General features: G+C 60.5%; 1 protein-coding gene across 1 annotated transcript in view; it reads left to right on the top strand.

The window, feature by feature from the left end:
• Positions 1 to 17,799, top strand: part of UPB1 (beta-ureidopropionase 1) — a 31,501-nt gene that overhangs the window by 9,430 nt on the left and 4,272 nt on the right. Inside the window, exons 3-8 of the mRNA XM_069558392.1 lie at positions 1,350 to 1,521; positions 2,944 to 3,031; positions 6,859 to 6,953; positions 11,300 to 11,461; positions 13,167 to 13,336; positions 17,550 to 17,631. Coding sequence (XP_069414493.1) covers positions 1,350 to 1,521; positions 2,944 to 3,031; positions 6,859 to 6,953; positions 11,300 to 11,461; positions 13,167 to 13,336; positions 17,550 to 17,631 — 769 coding nt within the window. The remainder of the gene's footprint in view (positions 1 to 1,349; positions 1,522 to 2,943; positions 3,032 to 6,858; positions 6,954 to 11,299; positions 11,462 to 13,166; positions 13,337 to 17,549; positions 17,632 to 17,799) is intronic.

Raw genomic sequence — 17,799 nt, 5'->3', positions numbered from 1 at the left:
AGTGGGGCAGGGCCGGGTAGGCCAGGATAACAGGAGGGCAGGGAAAGCCTCCAGGATGTGGCCCCGGGCCTCGGGGCCAGGTGTCCCCAGGGAGCTGGGGTGGGGCGGGCCGGCCAGAGGCTGCAGGACCAGCTTACACCTGGGGGGCTTGTGGACCTCTGGCGAGCTTTCCCAGCCGATGTCTTCCTCCTGGCTGAGGACAGGCCGCTCGCCCAGCCCCCCGCTGCAACGGTGACTTGTCCTGGGGGGCGGGGGACCGTCTCTGAGGCCCCCACGGCAACAGGAGGCACGGTGTGGGCTTTGCAGCTATTTCTAACCTGTCGCAGTGCACGGAGCCCTGACGAGTTTGAAAAGCAGGCTGACTGTCAGGGCGGAACCCAGCTCCGAGCTGTCAGGGAGCCGTCACGGAAAGCGCCTGGCAGGGGGGCGGTGGCAGGGGGGCTTGGGCTGACAGGGCTGTGATTTTGAAAGAAACGTTGTTAAGTAAGGGATTCAAAGTGGGAGAGGAGTATTATTAGATAACGGCTGTCAGGCAATTTTCTGAAGCATTCTTGGGGTATTTCGTAACCCTCTCGCCCTCTAGATGGTCAGCTCTTCCTGGGCCCTCTCCTGCAGGTCCCACCCCTGGGCGGGGGCACGGAGCGGGCATCAGCATTTGCCGTTTGGCCCGTGGTCACTTTGGTGGGAGGTTTTATCAATAATCCACTTGCCTCTGTTAATAAATCACACACCGGGAAGAGCCCTTCAGCCTTTGGTCTGGATGCCCGGGCCCCACCTCGCCCGTCCGGCACCGGGCCGGGATCTGCCCTCTCCACTGGGGGTCCTGGCAGGGCAGGGGTCGCCAGACACTCGTGACCCTCTGTCCTGCTATCAGTCCTGGCCTCCTGCTCGCCTGTCTCCTTACAACCTGCTGTGACCCCCCCCCAGCTCACAGAGCCCTCTGACTCCAGTCCACAGATGTTTGGGGGACTCCGTCCCCTCTCACCTATGCTGAGACTTCAATCCCCGCCCCCGATTTCAGCAGCTTGAACATCAACCTCTTGCCTAGGTTCCCTGCCGCCCCGTCCCCCTGCCCTCCTCTGTGGGGCCTAACCACTTGGCCTGCCGGCTCCAGAATCCGGTTGAAGCCATTCTCCGCCCGCCGCCCGCCGGGGCCCTTGGGGGTGGGGCGGTCCCCCGTCCTGCAGCCCCGCCCCAGCTTCCCACAGGTGGTCGCGGCCCTGGCCAGCTCCTGCGCCTTCCTGCCGGGACACCGCATGCACCCCTTCTCAGCTGGAGGAGCGACTGCGGGTGTCGTCAGGTGCCGCGGACCCACTCAGCTCATCTGCCCTCTGCCTTCCTGCGTCTAGGAAGCTCGACCTGCCCGGCGCGGCTCTCGAGGCCGCCTCCAGAGGGGACTTCGAGCTGCAGGGCTATGCGTTCGAGGCCGCCGCGGAGCAGCAGAGAAGGCCCCGGACCGTGCGTGTGGGGCTTGTTCAGAACAGGACCCCGCTCCCCGCGGACACACCCGTGGTGAAGCAGGTAGGCCTCTCCCGCCTGTAAGACTTGGTCACGGTCCCCACTGGCCGATCAGCTGCCCTGCCCTGGTGTGCCCCCCGCCCCGGCCCTCCAGCCACGGTCCCTGCTGGCTGACCAGCTGTTCTGCCCTGGTGTGGCACCCCCCCCCCCACTGGCCCTTCAACCATGTCCCTTGCTTTTCTCTTTCTTTGGCTCCTACCACTTTCTCCGCCTCCCTCTCCTGGGATGGAGCTCAAGTTGCCAGGGAGGAGGCCACCCTCGGGCTCCTGCTCTCTCTGTTGGAACCCTGCCTCTTGGGCTTCGGCCAGCGCACATGTCTGTCCAGCCCGTGCGCCTCTGCCTGGCTCCTCGGTGCGGGAGTCACCCGCGCAGCCTCCATCGGGTTGCAAATCTGTCTCCTTGGCCAGTCCAGGTTGTCAGGAGGTCATGGCGGGGCAGAGACGTGGTCCTTACCTCCCCACCCCCCTCCAGCACCTAGGAATGTGCTCCCAGCTCAGCCTCTGCAGGGCCCTGTAGGGGGGGCACCCGGTGTCTCTGGGTTTCAGCCTGGCCCCACCAGGTTCCACTGGTCTGTCTCTAAACAAAAACACTTCCAAATGTCTCCTGGGAGCCAGACAGCGGGCTGAGGACATGGATAATTTGAGGATGCCTCTCCTAAGGAGCTCATGGGGTCATGAGACGGGAAAGCCCGGGGGAGCGGCGCTGCTGTCGGGGTGCACGTAGGCTGGGGGGCAGCCCAGGTACCCCGATTCTCGCCCCCACCATGGACGACACGTGAGAACACACGCTGGGCAGGTCAGGTCGGGGGGAGGGAGCACGTTCTGGTAGAGGGCGCAGCTGGGCGTCCTTGGAAGATCAGGAACACGCGGGGACAGAGCTGGCAGGACTGGGCATCCCCACAGCTGCAGGTGCAGGGTGTCCTGAGTGACCGGGGTCCCAGGGCTGGGGGCCAAAGGGGGAGGTGACCCAGGGGACGGCTCTGGTGTGTGCTGGGCCCCTCTCTCAGGAAGCAGCTCACATCTCAGCAATGCCACGAGGCGGGCAGCCTTCTCCCCATTCTCCAGACAGGGAAAACCCAGGCTCAGCGAGGCGGCGTCCAGTGCCTGAGGGACCCCAGGGCCTCTGCCCCTCCACCTTTGCCCATGGCTTCGGGCCCGAGGACTGTCCCCCATCCCAGAACCTCCCACCCTGCACGTCTTCCTGGAGCGGGCCGGGTGGGGGATGGACGTTAAAGTTGGCCTTAACCAGTAGAACCCGAGAAGGAAATGGCAGCCCACTCCAGTGCTCTTGCCTGGAGAATCCCAGGGACGGGGGAGCCTGGTGGGCTGCCGACTACGGGGTCAGCCAGGGTCGGACGCGGCTGACGCAACTTATTAGCAGCAGTAGAACCCGACGGGCTCTCACGCTCGCTGTTTGACTCGCCAGGTTGCTGCCCTACACAGACGCGTGGAGGCCGTCGTGGAGGTGGCTGCCATGTGTGGGGTCAACATCGTCTGCTTCCAGGAGGCGTGGAGTAAGTGCCCCTCCCGACGCTTTCTCTGCCGCTTGCAAAACCGCAGTCCTACCTCCACGTCGCCGAGAGCAGCTGCTGCTGCTGCTGCTGCCAAGTGGCTTCAGCGGCGTCCGACCCTGTTCTGCTTTCTGTCCCCGCGCACCTGACGACTCTGGGGCCTCGTGCCAGTGGAATCCTGCAGTGTTTGGCCCTTGGTGTCTGGCTGGTCTCGCTGAGCGTCGTGTTTCAAGGCCCGTCCCTGTTGTTGCGAGTGTCAGACTGCCCTTCCTTTCCGTGGCCGCATAATATCCCATTGTTTGGATGGATCCCATTCTGCTTACTCTTTCTCCCACCCCCGTCTTATCTTTAGTGGCTTGGTGCATGACAGGTGCTAAAAATATTTGTTGGGTGGTTTAACCAACTTCTTCTCTTTCTTGGAAAACTCCCACTCATCCATCAAGGCTTAATGTGGACACCCTCTCCTTTGGGGGGCCCTGGGGGCTCCCCTGCACAGAACTAAGCACCCCACCAGGTTCCCATTGAGCGCCCCATCTCAGCTGGCATCTCCTGAGGGCAGGGCCGTGTCTAAGTCCAGAGCGTGACTTGAGGAGCGCTGGTTCAGTGAATGGGGGACCCCCTTTTCCCTCTGATTTGCAAAATATGGTTAGAACTTTGCAGCCAGCCTCCCCCAACCTGCCTTCCACAGGCGGCTTTTGAAAGTTTGTTGACACTACAGGGGTTGTGAAAACAGGAAAAGAAACCATTCAGATGGAAATGGAGAAATGTGGAGAGCTTAGCAGCCTGAAACGAAATCGGAAGGGAGGTCTTATCCTCTTGGGGCCCTTGAGTCTCTCCTAATGCTCTGAAAGCTGCGAGTGAGCGGTCATTAGGGATCTTTCTTCATTATCAACAGCGTTCTTGTTGGCTTCCTTAAAATAGCTCATCCGTCTTCACCCAAGGAGCCTGGGGAGTCTTGAGCCCGGTGCCAAGGCCCCCGGGGCTGCTTCTGGCAGAGTCTGCTGCCCACTTCGCTGCCTCCGTGGGCCACGTCCCGGGCGGCCGAGATGGTTGTGGTGCCACCGTCCTCCCAGGTTGCCAGGGACTGGAAGGGACTGGGGAGCCTGGTGCCCCGCTTCCTCCTCTGTGGGATGAAGAGTCACGCTCACTTCACAGGGGTATCGGGAGAGGCTGCCTCTCACCAGGCCTGGCACCGTGCTGGGCACGCGGCCCGGGTTTGGGAAAGACTGTGACGACTTAAAACAAAAAGTGCAGCACGTGAGAGTTACGTTTTATTGGGGGCAATATGAGGACTGCAGCCCAGGAGACAGCCCCTCAGACAGCTCTGAGAAGCTGCTCCGAAGGGGTAGCGGGGAAGGTCGGTCTCTGTTGATTTTGGTTACGGGGGGGCGCACGTATGTGTTTTTCTGGTAGAAAGTTTCTGCTGGTCTCGTGAAGCTTCTGTTCAGGGGGAACAGTCGCCACCACGAAGGATTCTCGTGCTTTTCTAGACACGAGGGCATACAGGAGCTGGCTTGTAACGTCAGCCTCTGAGAACACCTACCTCCCTGAAGACCTGTCCCGCCAGGTTCCCGGGGCACAGTGCCCCGTTTCTGCTCTGACAGTGAACTCCTGCAGGGGGTGCTGGGGGTCAGCAGCGGCCACAGCACAGTCATCTACTCCTTGCAGAGGTACATGGCAAGCCCCCCATGCAGGTGCCAATTTGTGGTCGCCAGCTGATGACAGTGAGGCCACACACGCCCTGTGCAGCAACCAGGTAAAGGCCTCCTCGGCCACATCCCACAGCTTTCCCACAAACCTTCGCTGCAGGCCGGTCGGTTTCAGAGCTGTCCAGCGGCATTAACACTGTGCAAATGCCGAGTAAATACTTGCCTCTGTGTGGCAACCTCAAGTTCTGCTTTTTCGGACGTTGTGGATTTTTTTTTTTCTTCAAACATTTTCCACCCTCAGCTGGTGGGGGAACCCACAGGTACAGAGGGCCAACTCTGCACGGAATTGGTCCAAAGAAGGAATTCAGTGCTCCAAGTCACGAAGGAAAAGACAGCAGCTCGGCAGGAAGTGGGCAAAGGTTGCGGAAGGACCCGGAGGATGAGTCCAGAAGAGCCAGTGACCACTCGGCTGGGGCTCCAGCTCGCCGGGGACGCGGGAGAGGGCCAGCAGACCAGCGCACGTGGAAGCGTGTGCGCGAGGTGGCGGAGCACGCTCGGCCGGAGTGCGCGCCTCCCTGGTGCCTACCGGCTGCCGGCCCCCTCCACCCCCACAGGGGAAACCTCCGCTGAGAATCTGGTGCCCTGGCACTCTGAATTGTTACCGCACCTGTGTGTACCTGCTCCTTCTTCTTTTTAAAGCACACAAACCTCAGTGAGTTATGAACCTTCCTGCTGAGCTGGCCCTCTCGATGGTGGGGCATCATCTATCCAGAGAGGACAGAAAGCATGCTTTTATCCCCGGAGAGCACTCAGCCCATCCAGCATGTCCCAGACTTCTGCTGGGGCCATTGCACGAACAGCTCTCCTCGTTCCTGAAGAGGCCTCGGCCCCCGGGAGAAGAAGCATTCCTATGGACGTGGGAGGGGACCCTCGGACACCGTCTCCAAGAAGCCTTGGCTGTGCTCGTAGCAACCTGCAGGTCGGCCAGCAGTTTCTGGCTGTACCTTGTACAGAATTGTTTCACGTATGGTTTAGCCGCTAAATCGTGTCTGACTTTCGCAACCGCATGGACTGTAGCCCCCAGGCTCCTCTGTCCATGGGACTTTGCAGGCAAGAGTCCTGGAGTGGGTTGCCATTTCCTTCTCCAAGGGGATCTTCCCGACCCAGGGATCGAACCCGCATGCCCCGCATTGGCAGGCGGATTCTTTACTGCTGAGCCACCAGGGGCTCCCTCTGTGTGTGTGTGGTTGACCTTTTGGTAGCATAGACATAGCATAAAGCTGACCATTTTAACCATTTTTTGGTGGGTTCAGTTCCATAACATTCAGCGCATGCACATTGTCATGTAACCATCGCCACCGTCCGCGTGCAGAGCCTTCTCACCTGCCCACTGATGCTCCAGCCCCTCGAACAGCAGCCCGCCGTTCTGCGCGCCCCCCAGGCCCGGCACCCGTCCTTCCGCTCTCTGTCTCCGTGAACCTGCCTGTCCTGGGCGCCCATGTGAGTGGCCCGGTGCAGCGCTTGTCCTCTGTCTCCCTTATTTCACTGCACGCAACGTCTTCAGATTCATGGGGTTGCAAAGAGTCGGACACGACTGAGCGACTGAACTGAGCTACTGTCTTCAGGGTCCACCCATGTTGGAGCAAGTGTCAGAATTTCCTGCCTTTTTAAGGCTGAATAAGGTGGCTCAGCGGTAAAGAATCCGCCCGCCAATGCAGGATACGTGCGTTCGACCCCTGGGTCGGGAGGATCCCCTGCAGAAGGAAATGGCCACCCGTTGCAGTAATCTTGGCTGGGAGAATCCCCATGGACAGAGGAGGCTGGTGGGCTACGGTCCACGGGGTCACAAAGGGTCGGACGCGCCTGAGCACACAGCACAGTATCCCACCGAGTGGGTGGACCGCTGTCCAGCCATTCGTCCGCGGGTGGACCCGGGTCGTTTCCGTCTTTCGGCCGCTGTGAGCCTGGGTGTGCAAGCGTTTGTTTGGCTTTCTGCTGCAAGTGTGTCTAAGACCGTAGGCAGGATGGCTGGCCTCTCCCCTAGAAGCCGGGAAAGGGGAGGGTCTGCCCGTAGTCCATAGCCGGGGGTGGGCTCAGGAGGCAGGCCCCCCACACCAGGCCGAGGGGCCCCCTCAGAGGCCCTGAGCCTGGGTGTGACTCTGGCCTTTCTCCTCTCCACAGCGATGCCCTTTGCTTTCTGTACGAGAGAGAAGCTTCCGTGGACGGAATTTGCCGAGTCAGCAGAGGACGGGCCCACCATCAAGTTCTGTCAAGAGGTAAGACGTTAAGCGGCCTTCAGCTGGCAAGCCAGCCCTGGGGGCGGCGGACACATGCAGGTCAGAGCCTGGCCGCTGCGGCCGGGGTGGTCCTGCCCCAAGGCCAGTGCGCCCGCCTGGCTCTGGTTTTGCACATAAGAGTAGATCAGACTATTTATTGCCCTTTTTTTTTCTCAAGTGTCCTTTCACTTGAAATCAGTTTCTGAGCCAGAGGGGCCCTTCATGCCTTTTTAGAAAATGACATTAATGAATTCAGATTATTCGTGGCTGCGCTAGGCCTCCGTTGCTGCGTTGAGGCGAGTGGGGGCTCCCTCGAGCTGGGCCCCCCGGGCCCCAGGGGTGCCGGCTCCGGCGGTGGCCATTCCCGCTGCTGTCTGGAGCGCGGCCTCACTAGTCGGGGTGCACAGGTTTAGTGCTCTGCAGCAGGTGGGATCTTCCCTGACCGGGGATCAATCCCGTGTTCCCCGCATTGGCAGGCTGATTCTTCCCCGCTGGACCCTCCAGAGAAGTTCCCTGTCGTGGCTTTTTAAGTGAGGGAGCATCAGCCCGCAGAGGCGGCCTGGGGGTGACCCCCCCAGAGCAGGGTCTGCAGCCGGCAAGGGGCGGGCCTGGCACCTGGGGACTAGGGTCAAGCCCACGTCCCTGGCCAGAGCCCTGTACCCCACTTGCTGGGGCCTGACAGGTGTGGCCCGTCTCATCAGTGTAGAAACTGGGCCTCATTTTTCTTTATTTAAACCTCATAGTGTGTTCCAAGATTCTGTTTCTACGCATTGTCCAGGAAGGGCAGCTGTGTGGAGGCAGAGAACAGGTCGGTGGCTGCCAAGGGCTAAGCGGGGAGAAGGGATGAGCAGGGATGCTCACGGGGACGGGGTTTCCGCTTGGGGCGTTGAAAACTTTCTAAAATTAGGTTGTGGTGTCGGTTGCACAACTCTGAGTGTGCTGAAAACCACGGACTGCTGCCCTTTGAAGCGATGGGCTTTACGCTCCTTGAACTGTCTTCATGGAGTGGCCACCCCCAAAACCCCCATGACGTCCCACATGGTGGCTTATGCTCACTCTCACCTCAGAAAACTCCAGTCATTCCTACGGAAATTTCGGGGCTTTTGGACCACAGTGACCCTGTCAATACCGAACCGTGATTCCAAGCAGCCCTCTTCTCAGGCTGCAGGGGGATGCCTCCCAGCCACTAGGTCAGTTCTGTGCCTCGGACAAGAAGATGACAAGGACCGGGCAGGAAGTGATCGCGGACGGCGTGCCTGAGCCAGGACGGGAGGAAGAAAGGGCAGGAGGATGGGAGTGCGCTGGTCCAGGGCACCCGTGTCCACATCAGGGCCCCAGGGCCACGGCCGCCCCTGCGTGGCTCCTGGCATCCTGCGGTCACCGTCCTGTTGCTGAGGTCGGGGGTAGCAACGGGCTGAGCACAGATGACCGGCTGGGGCTGCTCCTCCTGGCCCCCAGATCCTGCAGTTCTCATTTGAGACAACAGGAATCTGGTATCCAAGAGTTACGTTTGGTTGGGTTCTGGGTTTCTGGGTTTTTTTGGGTAGATGAGACATACGATTTTTTTTCCTTTTTTTAATCTTTTTTTTTTTTTGGCTGCGCCAAGAGGCATGTAGAATCTTAGTTCCTCAACCAGAGGTTGAACCTGTGCCCCTGCAGTGGAAGCGCAGAGTCTTAACCACTGTGCTGCTGCTGCTAAGGCGCTTCAGTCGTGTCCGACTCTGTGCGGCCCCAGAGACGGCAGCCCCCCAGGCTCCCCCGTCCCTGGGATTCTCCAGGCAAGAGCACTGGAGTGGGTTGCCATTTCCTTCTCCAATGAGTGAAAGTGAAAAGTGAAAGTGAAAAGTGAAAATGAAGTCGCTCAGTCATGTCCCCATGGACTGCAGCCTACCAGGCTCCTCCGTCCATGGGATTTTCCAGGCAAGAGTACTGGAGTGGGTACCATCGCCTTCTCCACTGTGCTGCCAGAGAAAGCCCTGGTTTTCTTCTTTTTATTGCGCTAAGAGGGCTTCCCAGGTGGCTTGGTGGTAAATGATCTGCCTGCCAATGCAGGAGAGGCGGGTTGGGTCCCTGGGTTGGGAAGATCCCCCGGAGGAGGAAATGGCAGCCCGCGCCAGTATTCTTGCCTGGATGCTGTCAGGGACGAGGAGCCTGGCGGGCTGCAGTCCGCGCGGTGGCAGAGTGTGTGGCGTGCCTGAGCGCGCGCACAGCGGCAGAAACCACGTCTCCGGTCACCTCAAGCACTCCTAGGCGTCCTGGTCGGGGGTGGTGAGTGCCTTCACAGCGTTGCGCGACAGGCCTCCAGAAGTCGTCATCTTGCAGGCCCGAAACCCTCCAGCCACGCATCAAGCCCGCTCCACCTGCAGCTGCGGGCACCTGACCCGCTTGGTCTCTGTGAATTCGGCTGCTTTCGATGCCCCACCTGAGCACACGTCTGCAGTGTCGGTCCTTTTGCGCCTGGCTGGCTTCACTTGGCACGACGTCCTCAGTTTCATCCACGTCAGAGACCACAGCCACTTCACCCGTGGGCCAGGACCGCCTTCCTTCTTAAGGCTGGACAACACTCCGTTCAGTCCATCCTAAAGGAAATCAACCCTGAATGTTTGTTGCAAGGACTGATGCTGAAGCTCCAATACTCTGTCGACCCAATGCAAAAAGCCAGCTTGTCAGAAAAGACCCTGATGCTGGGAAAGATCGAAGGCAGGAAGAGAAGGGGGCGGCGGCAGAGGATGAGCTGGTTGGATGGCATCACCGACTCGATGGACATGAGTTTGAGCAAGCTCCGGGAGGTAGTGAAGGACAGGGGAGCCTAGTAGGCTACAGCCCATGGGGTCACAAAGAGTTGGACACGACCGAGCAGCTGAACAAAATGACAATACTGCGCTGCAAGCATGCGTGAAGCAGCTCAGTCGTGTCCGACTCCTTGTGACCCCAGGCACTGCAGCCCGCCAAGCTCCTCCGTGCATGGGATTTTCCAGGCAAGAGCACTGGAGAGGGGTGCCTTTGCCTTCTCCGACTGCGTGCGCACGCCACGCTTTATCTGGTGGGGTTGCCCCCTCCCTTGGCTGGCATGAGCAGCGCTGCTGGGGGCACGGGTGAGCACTGGCACTCTCCCGCTCAGCTGCCAGCCCTGTGGCGCTGGCATTTAACTCCGTGAGGAGCCCAACATCATTTATACTCGTGCTGGCATTTTATGAAGGTTCCCGTTTCCCCACACCCTTGTCAACGCTCCTTATCTGCTTTTTTTCGTTTTGTCTCGTTATTGCCTCCGGGTCTGAAGGTCTGTGGGAAGTGGCGTGAAGGCTTGCTTTTATTTTATTTGTACTGCGGGGTCTGTGATCTTTGTCGAGGGGTCACAGGGTTGGAAAACGTAAGACTTTGCTCTCTGCACCCTTTAGAATTAGGAAATCAGCCTTAGCCACACTAGAAAGGTCCCCGGGGCTATGTTCAGTGTTTCAGAAATCCTGATATAACCTGTATAGTGCTGATATAAGCCCAGGCTCATGGAAATGTCAAGTGATTTGATTCTGACTGGAACTGTTTAAGTGTAGACTGCTTAAGAATAGGGAGAGAAGGACTTCCGTGACGGTCCAGAGGTCCAGACTCTGCACTCCCCCTGGCGGGGGCAGAGCTCAGCCCCTGCTTGGGGAGCTCATATCCTGCACACCAGCTGATCCCAGGCCAATATTACGTACAACCAGCGACTACCCGTAAAAGTATAAACCACAACAACACAGAGAATGCAAAAACGCAGCCAGTGGGAGACTGACGCTCTCTCTCCTAGATCTTGGATCAAGGAGAAATCAAGGATTACACCATGTCTGGGAGGAGAAGATTATACGGACATGTCATATTCAAGCAACGCAAACTGATGGCATCGAATCGTGCCACATGAAAGAAACATCTAAAATCAGAATAAAGTATCTCGCCTGTTGGCGCAGACGACATTGTTCGGTCACTAAGTCGTGTCCCACCGTTTGTAACGTGGCACACGGTAAATGAGGTGAAGAAACGGTTCTTCTCACTTGTAGGACGCATTTCAGGTCTTTGGGGAGACCCAGAAGTGGGATCGGGGGTCCTGGGGTCATTCTGGGTTTACTTTTGGGGGCGTGGCCCCCACAGCAGCTGCACCGGCCGTCCACTCCCAGCCGGGGTGCCCGAGGACGAGGCCGGTTCCTATGTAGCTAAGCTTGGGCATCAGAACAGCGCTGGCATTTGGTCTTTAAAAGGACAAGCGTAGAGAGAGCGTGGAGCCCAGACGTTATCTAGGAAGACCCTCGAATCCTTCTGTAAAAAAGTCCAATGCGCGCTTTGAAAGGAGGATGGCGCCACGTCTGTTTTTCTAGCTGGCGATGAAGCACAGCATGGTGGTGGTGTCCCCCATCCTGGAGCGAGACTCGGCCCATGGGGACGTCCTGTGGAACACGGCTGTGGTCATCGCCAGCTCCGGAGCGGTCCTGGGCAAGACGAGGAAGAACCACATCCCCAGAGTGGGCGACTTCAACGAGGTGAGCCACCCCGCCTGGGCCCGTGAGCAGCCCGGCCGCCGCATGGTGTGACTGCCCCGCGTCGCCCTGCGTCACGCGGGCGGCTGGGGTACAGTGGGCGTCCCGGGCGAGTCCCCACGTGTCTCTAGCACAGAGGGCTGTGTTCTTGCATATATTAATATTTTTAAAAATGTAACCCGAGTCGGCCTCCTGGAATTCTTCTTGAAAGTGAGGAGCATGTTTTCAGGTCTACTTTGACCTTCTGCTTTTCTGGATATTCTGTTCAGTTTTTTGAGAGTTTGATGTTGAAACTCCAGCGAAAAATTTTAGTTTACTTTAAAAAAAAAATTGTAAACTGTATGTTACTTTGTCCTCTATTTTCCAAGTCTCCCGTCAGTGTGTTATCACACTTCCATAATTTAAACAATAAAGAGGGAAAGAAAAGCAGCGCATGAGGTAAGACCAGCACCGACGGGGCACACGCATGAGGCGATCGCCGGGCCCTGCAGGCCCTGAGCGCCTCGTCCGTCAAGGTCTGGTCCCTGTTCGGGGATGGGGGGACCCTTGTCTGGGGCTCCCCCAGGGTCCGAGTGTCAGGTGGCCGTGAGGGCTGCGCGTCTGAGCACAGCTGTGAAGGCCAGGGCTTCAGCCCGTGCTCAGGGCCTAACTGGTTGGCTGTCCTAACTGGTTAACGCCCATCGTGGGTGGAGGGAGGTGGATGTTGGCTGGTGGGAAATGGACCTCACCTAACGCCTGAGATCTGAAGTCTGAGCTGGGTCTGCAGTAAGTACAGCTGTTCAGGGTGTGACGCCCTCTGCCCTCCCCAGCTGTGAGGGTCCCAGCTGCTCCCAGGCCGGTCGGGCCGACGTGAAGGGGTGTGCAGAGCTGGCCGAGGCCCCCAGAGGAGAAAGAAGCACCCAGCGTGCCCCAGGGACCGCTGGAGGCGGGGGGCAGCAAGACATGCCCCCGAACCTGCTCACTCTGGGCTTAACCCTGAGCTCCCTGCAGAGAGCGCCAGGCGTGTCTCGGTGCACCGGGACCTGCTCGTATGTCCACACGGTGCACACATCCTGGCTGCTGCCCAGCTCGGCCAAATGTTGAGGTTAACGGGAGGAGGCAGAGGCAGGGAGCGGACCTGCGTGGGACCCTGGCTGGCACCCCGAGGGGGCTGGCAGAGTTGCCAGGACTGTGTCCTGCCTACCGGCCGTGGGAGACGTCCTTGACCCCAGGCAGTCTGTCCAGGGAGGCCCGTGGAACAGGGCACTCCCTGGGAGGAATTCCAGTCTCAGATGGGCCTTGGTCGGTGGCTCAGATCACACACGTTGGCGTGTGCCCCCCCCAAGCCGGCGGGGTACAGATGGCTGGTGAGGACGTTGACCACATGCCTCAGCCTCTAGTGGTGCTGGGATGAAACCTCACCCAGTTTATCCTTGACATACTGCGGGAAGAAGCTCTGGGGGCTTTCTGCCGCGTCACCGCAGGTCTGCGGGCAGGGGCTCCAGCCACGGTGCTTTCCCCTCGGGCGAGCTTGCTCGTGTTGTGCCTGGTTTTCCGGTTTGGGTTTTTTTTTTAATTTTTAGTTTAAGTGGCCTGAAATTTTGGAGTTTAGAGTCATACCAGGAGTGTCTCTTCGGGAGGATGGGCGATGTTTTCATTTTTCTGTCAAGCCTAAGAAAAGGGAAGCTTGGCGGCTCAGAGCATCCATCCGCGGCCCTCTGTCTTCCAGTCCACATACTACATGGAGGGAAACCTGGGCCACCCCGTGTTCCAGACCCAGTTCGGGCGGATCGCCGTCAACATCTGCTACGGGCGGCACCACCCCCTCAACTGGCTGATGTTCAGCATCAACGGAGCCGAAATCATCTTCAACCCCTCCGCCACCATCGGAGCGCTCAGGTCACTGGGCCCAAGGGGCTCGGCGGGGGCCCGGGGGCCGGGTTTCGGGGCGCAGAGGCGGGTTGGGTGAAGAGCAGGCAGGTGACCACCGGGATGTGCAACATCCCCGAGCCCCGGGACGGTGAGTGCTAGGGCCAGCCAACTTAGGCGTCCGTTACAGTCCCCGCCTCGAAGAGCTGAGGGGTCTCCCCAGGTGGTGCTACGTGGTCACGAACCCACCTGCCGATGCAAGAGATGCAGGAGATGCGGGTTCGGTCCCTGGGTCGGGAAGACCATCCCCCTGGAGGAGGGCAGGGGAACCCACCCCAGTGTCCTTGCCTGGAGAATCCCCACGGACAGAGGCGGCTGGCAGGCTGCAGTCCCCAGGGGTCGCCCAGACTCGGACACGCCATACTGAACAGCAGTGCCCTGCTGCGAAACGCCGTCCTTGGCTGCGGCGAGGTCTCGGGCAGGGCCCGCTGGCAGGATTCGGGAAAGCTCCCCTTCTAAGGGCCGGAGCATCAGGGGTTACCCGAGCAGCTTTGGCTCTCCTCCCGTCCAGCGCGGGCGGGCGGCGATGGAGGGGTCCGAGCTGAGAGGGTCCTTGAGAGATCAGTCAAGGGTCTCTGCCACCTGCGTTTACCCAGCCACGTGGTGTTAGCCTTATCCCTGAGCAGACAAAGCTGCTGTCACAGGGCGGGGGGCGGGCTCCGGGGCCTCCCCGGGGCGCTCACTGGGCTGCAGTGACCGGCACCAGTGCCCTTTCCTAGCTTCGCCCTCCCCAGCAGCGGGTGGTTTCCAGCTTTGCCTCATCAAGGAGCAGGAGAGCGCCGGGCATCTGTGCGAATGCCTCCCTCCCTAGCTCGCTCCCCTCAGAGCATTCCGGGGTCTGCCGTGTCATCGGAGGGGGGGTTGGCGGGTGTGGGGAGGGGGAGTGTCCATCCCCGGTGGAGGGGGGCAGCTCGGGGGCAGCCTGCAGTCCCCTGGGGGCCCACCCTGTCACTCCTGCCCTCGCTCGCCACAAGATTTCCGAAATTTAAATGTGGGGACATAGCCGTCATTTCACCTCGAACTTGCTGCTGAAAGTGGGGCCCCCTCCCTCAGCCCTCAGCACACTGATCTGCGCGGCCGTCCCTTACAGAACAACCCCGTCCTGTCTGTGTCTGGGGGAGGGGGCGCTCTTGGGCACAAGGGGGCGGTCACGTCTGGGGTCTCCTCCCCACCCCCAGAGAGGCAGCGGGCAGCGTGGCCGCTGTGACAACGTCCCCTGAGAGTCGTGAGGAAGAGTGGTTCCTGGTCGTCCAGCCAGCAAGCCCGGACAGACGCCCCGGGCCACGCCGCAGAGCAGCCACGTGTTACACACACAGCGAGCGGCATCACCCAGAGGGGTCCCTGAAGACAGTGCCCCCCGGCGCACAGCCGCGCGCAGGCTGGGAGGGACACAGCCGTGGCCTGGACTCAGGTGTCACCTCTCCGTCCGAGCGCTTCTGGGCTTTTATCAGCCCCAGTTAAGCAGACAGAAGCTGCTCAACATAAAACACGCCTGATGGCTCGTGACCTTGGCTTGTGAACGGCTGTCCGTCTTCCTTCCTTGGACAGCAGTGGTCCCACCCACTCGCGCCCTCCAGGGAGGGTGTGTTTCTGCTGGCGACCGAAGCGCTGACGGGTCTTTTGGAAGCCCCATGTCTGAGCAGCTCCCACAGCGTTCACCCCGTTGCGCACTCAGCCGCTCAGTCATGTCCGACTCTGTGCAACCCCGTGGACTGTAGCCCACCAGGCCCCTCTGTCCATGGGATTCTCCAGGCAAGAAGACTGCAGTGGGTTGCCAATTCCTCCTCCAGGGCATCTTCCCGCCGGAACCGTGTCTCCCGTATCTCCTTCTCGCTGAGCCATGGGGAAGCCCTTACACCCTTGACCAGATAATTACAGCCTGAGAACCTTAGCTTGAGGGCACTTTGGCGAGAGCAGAGGAAAGCTTCCTGCGTGAAGTTGCTCAGGGCCATGTGACGGACAACAGGGAAAAGCTGGAAGGGAGAGAGCGCTCACGGTCAGCTCCTCTCCCCCAGCGGACATCGTCCAGCCGTCCTGGGGCTAACACAGCTCCGTGACCCCTGCCTGTGAGCAGAAGGGACGTTTCCAGGCTGGGCTCAGAACCCTGCCGAGACTCTCCTTGCCGAGGATGGCCGTAGAGTGTGGAAAACGGTACAGCAGGCGGTTCGCTAGGACGGGGGGACGCAGGGTGAGTTTCCTAAAATACTGAAGGGTTGTTTGTGGAATCGATGCTGAGGGTTTACAAGCAGGAGGCCCGGCAGAGACCCACCAGCTGCACAGCAGCCTCGGCTCGCAGCTTCTAGAAGCACTCATCCCCTTCTCTGACATCTCCCACCTCCTGTATCAGCACCCCTCCCCCCACACACACGCCCGTGCGCGTGCAAACACGTGTGTCCTCGCGGGAGTGGGCAAGGTGTCCGCTCGTAGGGTCCCCCAGTTCCAAGCACCCAATGGAGGCACAGTGCAGTTTGATGAACCGAGTCACCGTGAGCCCTGCAGCCGAGTGGTCAGAGGTTTCCGCCGTCCCACCCTTCCCCACTGTGGCTGATTTCAGGCGCTGGTGCACCCCGCCCGCCCGGCCCAGCCCGGCTCTCAGGAACCTCCAGCCTTGTCTGAGAGCCTCGGTGTCCTGCCAGCCGGGGGTTGGGTCCTGGCCCCCCCACCCTCCCTGGAGAACTGCAAGACGTGTGTCTCCCGGCGCCTGCTCCACAGCTGTCTATTTAATTCCCGAAAATGTCAGCGACGGGCGTGTTTCTGTAAAAATCCTTTCTTAAAAGTTTTGTCAGCTCAGCCGAGCAACTGGGGGGAGAAAAACAGGAAAATGAGTCCCTCCGTCAAGGCTGGAATTCTTTTTCCCCCTCCAGACTCGTGAACGCTGCCGAGAATTAGGCTTGTGACAAGCACCCACCCACCCCTCCACCTACTCCCCGGTCTCAGCCAGGTGCACGCTGACAGGAAGGCTCCGGGGCCCTCCGCTCCCAGGCACCCCGTGCTTCTGAGTGGGCTCGCAGCTCTGCACCCAGAACCCCGACGGCACTGTTCCTCAGACCGCCAGTGGCCAGCAGGCCCGCTGAATTCCGTGGCACGTTTTGCTGGTGGGCTGCGGACGGACAGGTGTCCGCAGGAGCAGAGTTTCCCACGGAGTCCCTCCACCCCTGCAGGCGCTGGACCCGGGGAGCTCAGCTGTGCCCGCGTGGGGATGTCCCCGTCCTGTGCCCGTAGGAGAACCAGGGTGGGGGGCTCTGCTTCGAGGCTTGGGGTTCAGAAGAGGGAAATGGGGGGCAGCTCAGGGGAGGTGATGCCCGCCTCCAGCCTGAATTCCTCTCAGGTTTACTATTTGCTGGGCCCGAAATCTTGCCCCGCAGAGACAGATGGCTTTGCAAAGCGGCATGACAGGGCTCCCCCTGGTACCTCCAGTGGTAAAGAGCCCGCCAGCTGAGGGTTCGACGCCCCCCTAGCCCGGGTCTGGAAAATTCCCCTGGAGGAGGAAACGGCAACCCACCCTAGTACTCTTGCCTGGGAAATCCCGTGAACAGAGGAGCCCGGTGGGCTGCAGTCCATGGGGTCGCAGAGTGTCGGATATGACTTGTACTACAAGGGTAGGGGCTGGGGGGCACACAGGCCCCCAGGCCCCCAGCTCCCTTCTCATGTCTACTGGCCTGGGGGGGGGTGGGTTCCTGACCCCACCTGGGAGGAGGGAATGAGGCAGAAGCAGCAGCTAAGGGGGTCCTGCCAGGTAGCACCCCCTAACCCGCCAGACGCTTCAGCTGCCGAAGAAGGGGACGGATGTTTCCTGAAGCCGTGAGCTGATGCTTGTCTGCACAGCCTCCCTTTGGGGAAGCTTCAGAAAAGGAAACTTAGGGCGAGGATTTCCTTTTTTTTGACCGCACCCATGGCCTGTGGGACCTTAGCTCTCCGACCGGGGATTGAACCCGTGCACTCGGCAGTGGGAGAGTCTTAACCGCTGCGCTGCCTGGGGGGCCCCAGGGTGAGGCTTTGGCCCAGGGCTGCCGCTGGTGCGTCGGGCGCCCTCCCCAGGCTGCTCCGGCCCGAGCCGGGGACGGGCTGGCCTGTGTGGGCCCCGCGGCAAGACTGGCAGCCCGGCCGCAGCTCAGGGCCGAGCGTCCGCTGAGTCAAAGGCTGGGCGGCCGGCAAGCTGGCTCCTCTCCTTCCTCTCGCGCAGTGAGTCCCTGTGGCCCATCGAGGCCAGGAACGCAGCCATCGCCAACCACTGCTTCACCTGCGCCATCAACCGCGTGGGCCAGGTGAGTCCCTGAGGCCCAGCCTCCGGGGGCAGCCCCGGCAGAAGCCAGGCGGGAGGAGCGGCAGTGGCGGGGGGCCCAGGAGGGGACCCCGGGGTCCCACCCCCTCTGGGCACACACGCCCCACACCCCGGGGTCCCGGCACGGGGAGCCTGGCCGGGCCGGTCGCCG

Source organism: Ovis canadensis, chromosome 17, assembly GCF_042477335.2.
Source record: "Ovis canadensis isolate MfBH-ARS-UI-01 breed Bighorn chromosome 17, ARS-UI_OviCan_v2, whole genome shotgun sequence".
In the NCBI taxonomy this organism is placed as follows: domain Eukaryota; kingdom Metazoa; phylum Chordata; class Mammalia; order Artiodactyla; family Bovidae; genus Ovis; species Ovis canadensis.
Note: the sequence above shows the minus strand (reverse complement) of the source record. Positions and strands in the feature narration are given on the sequence as shown.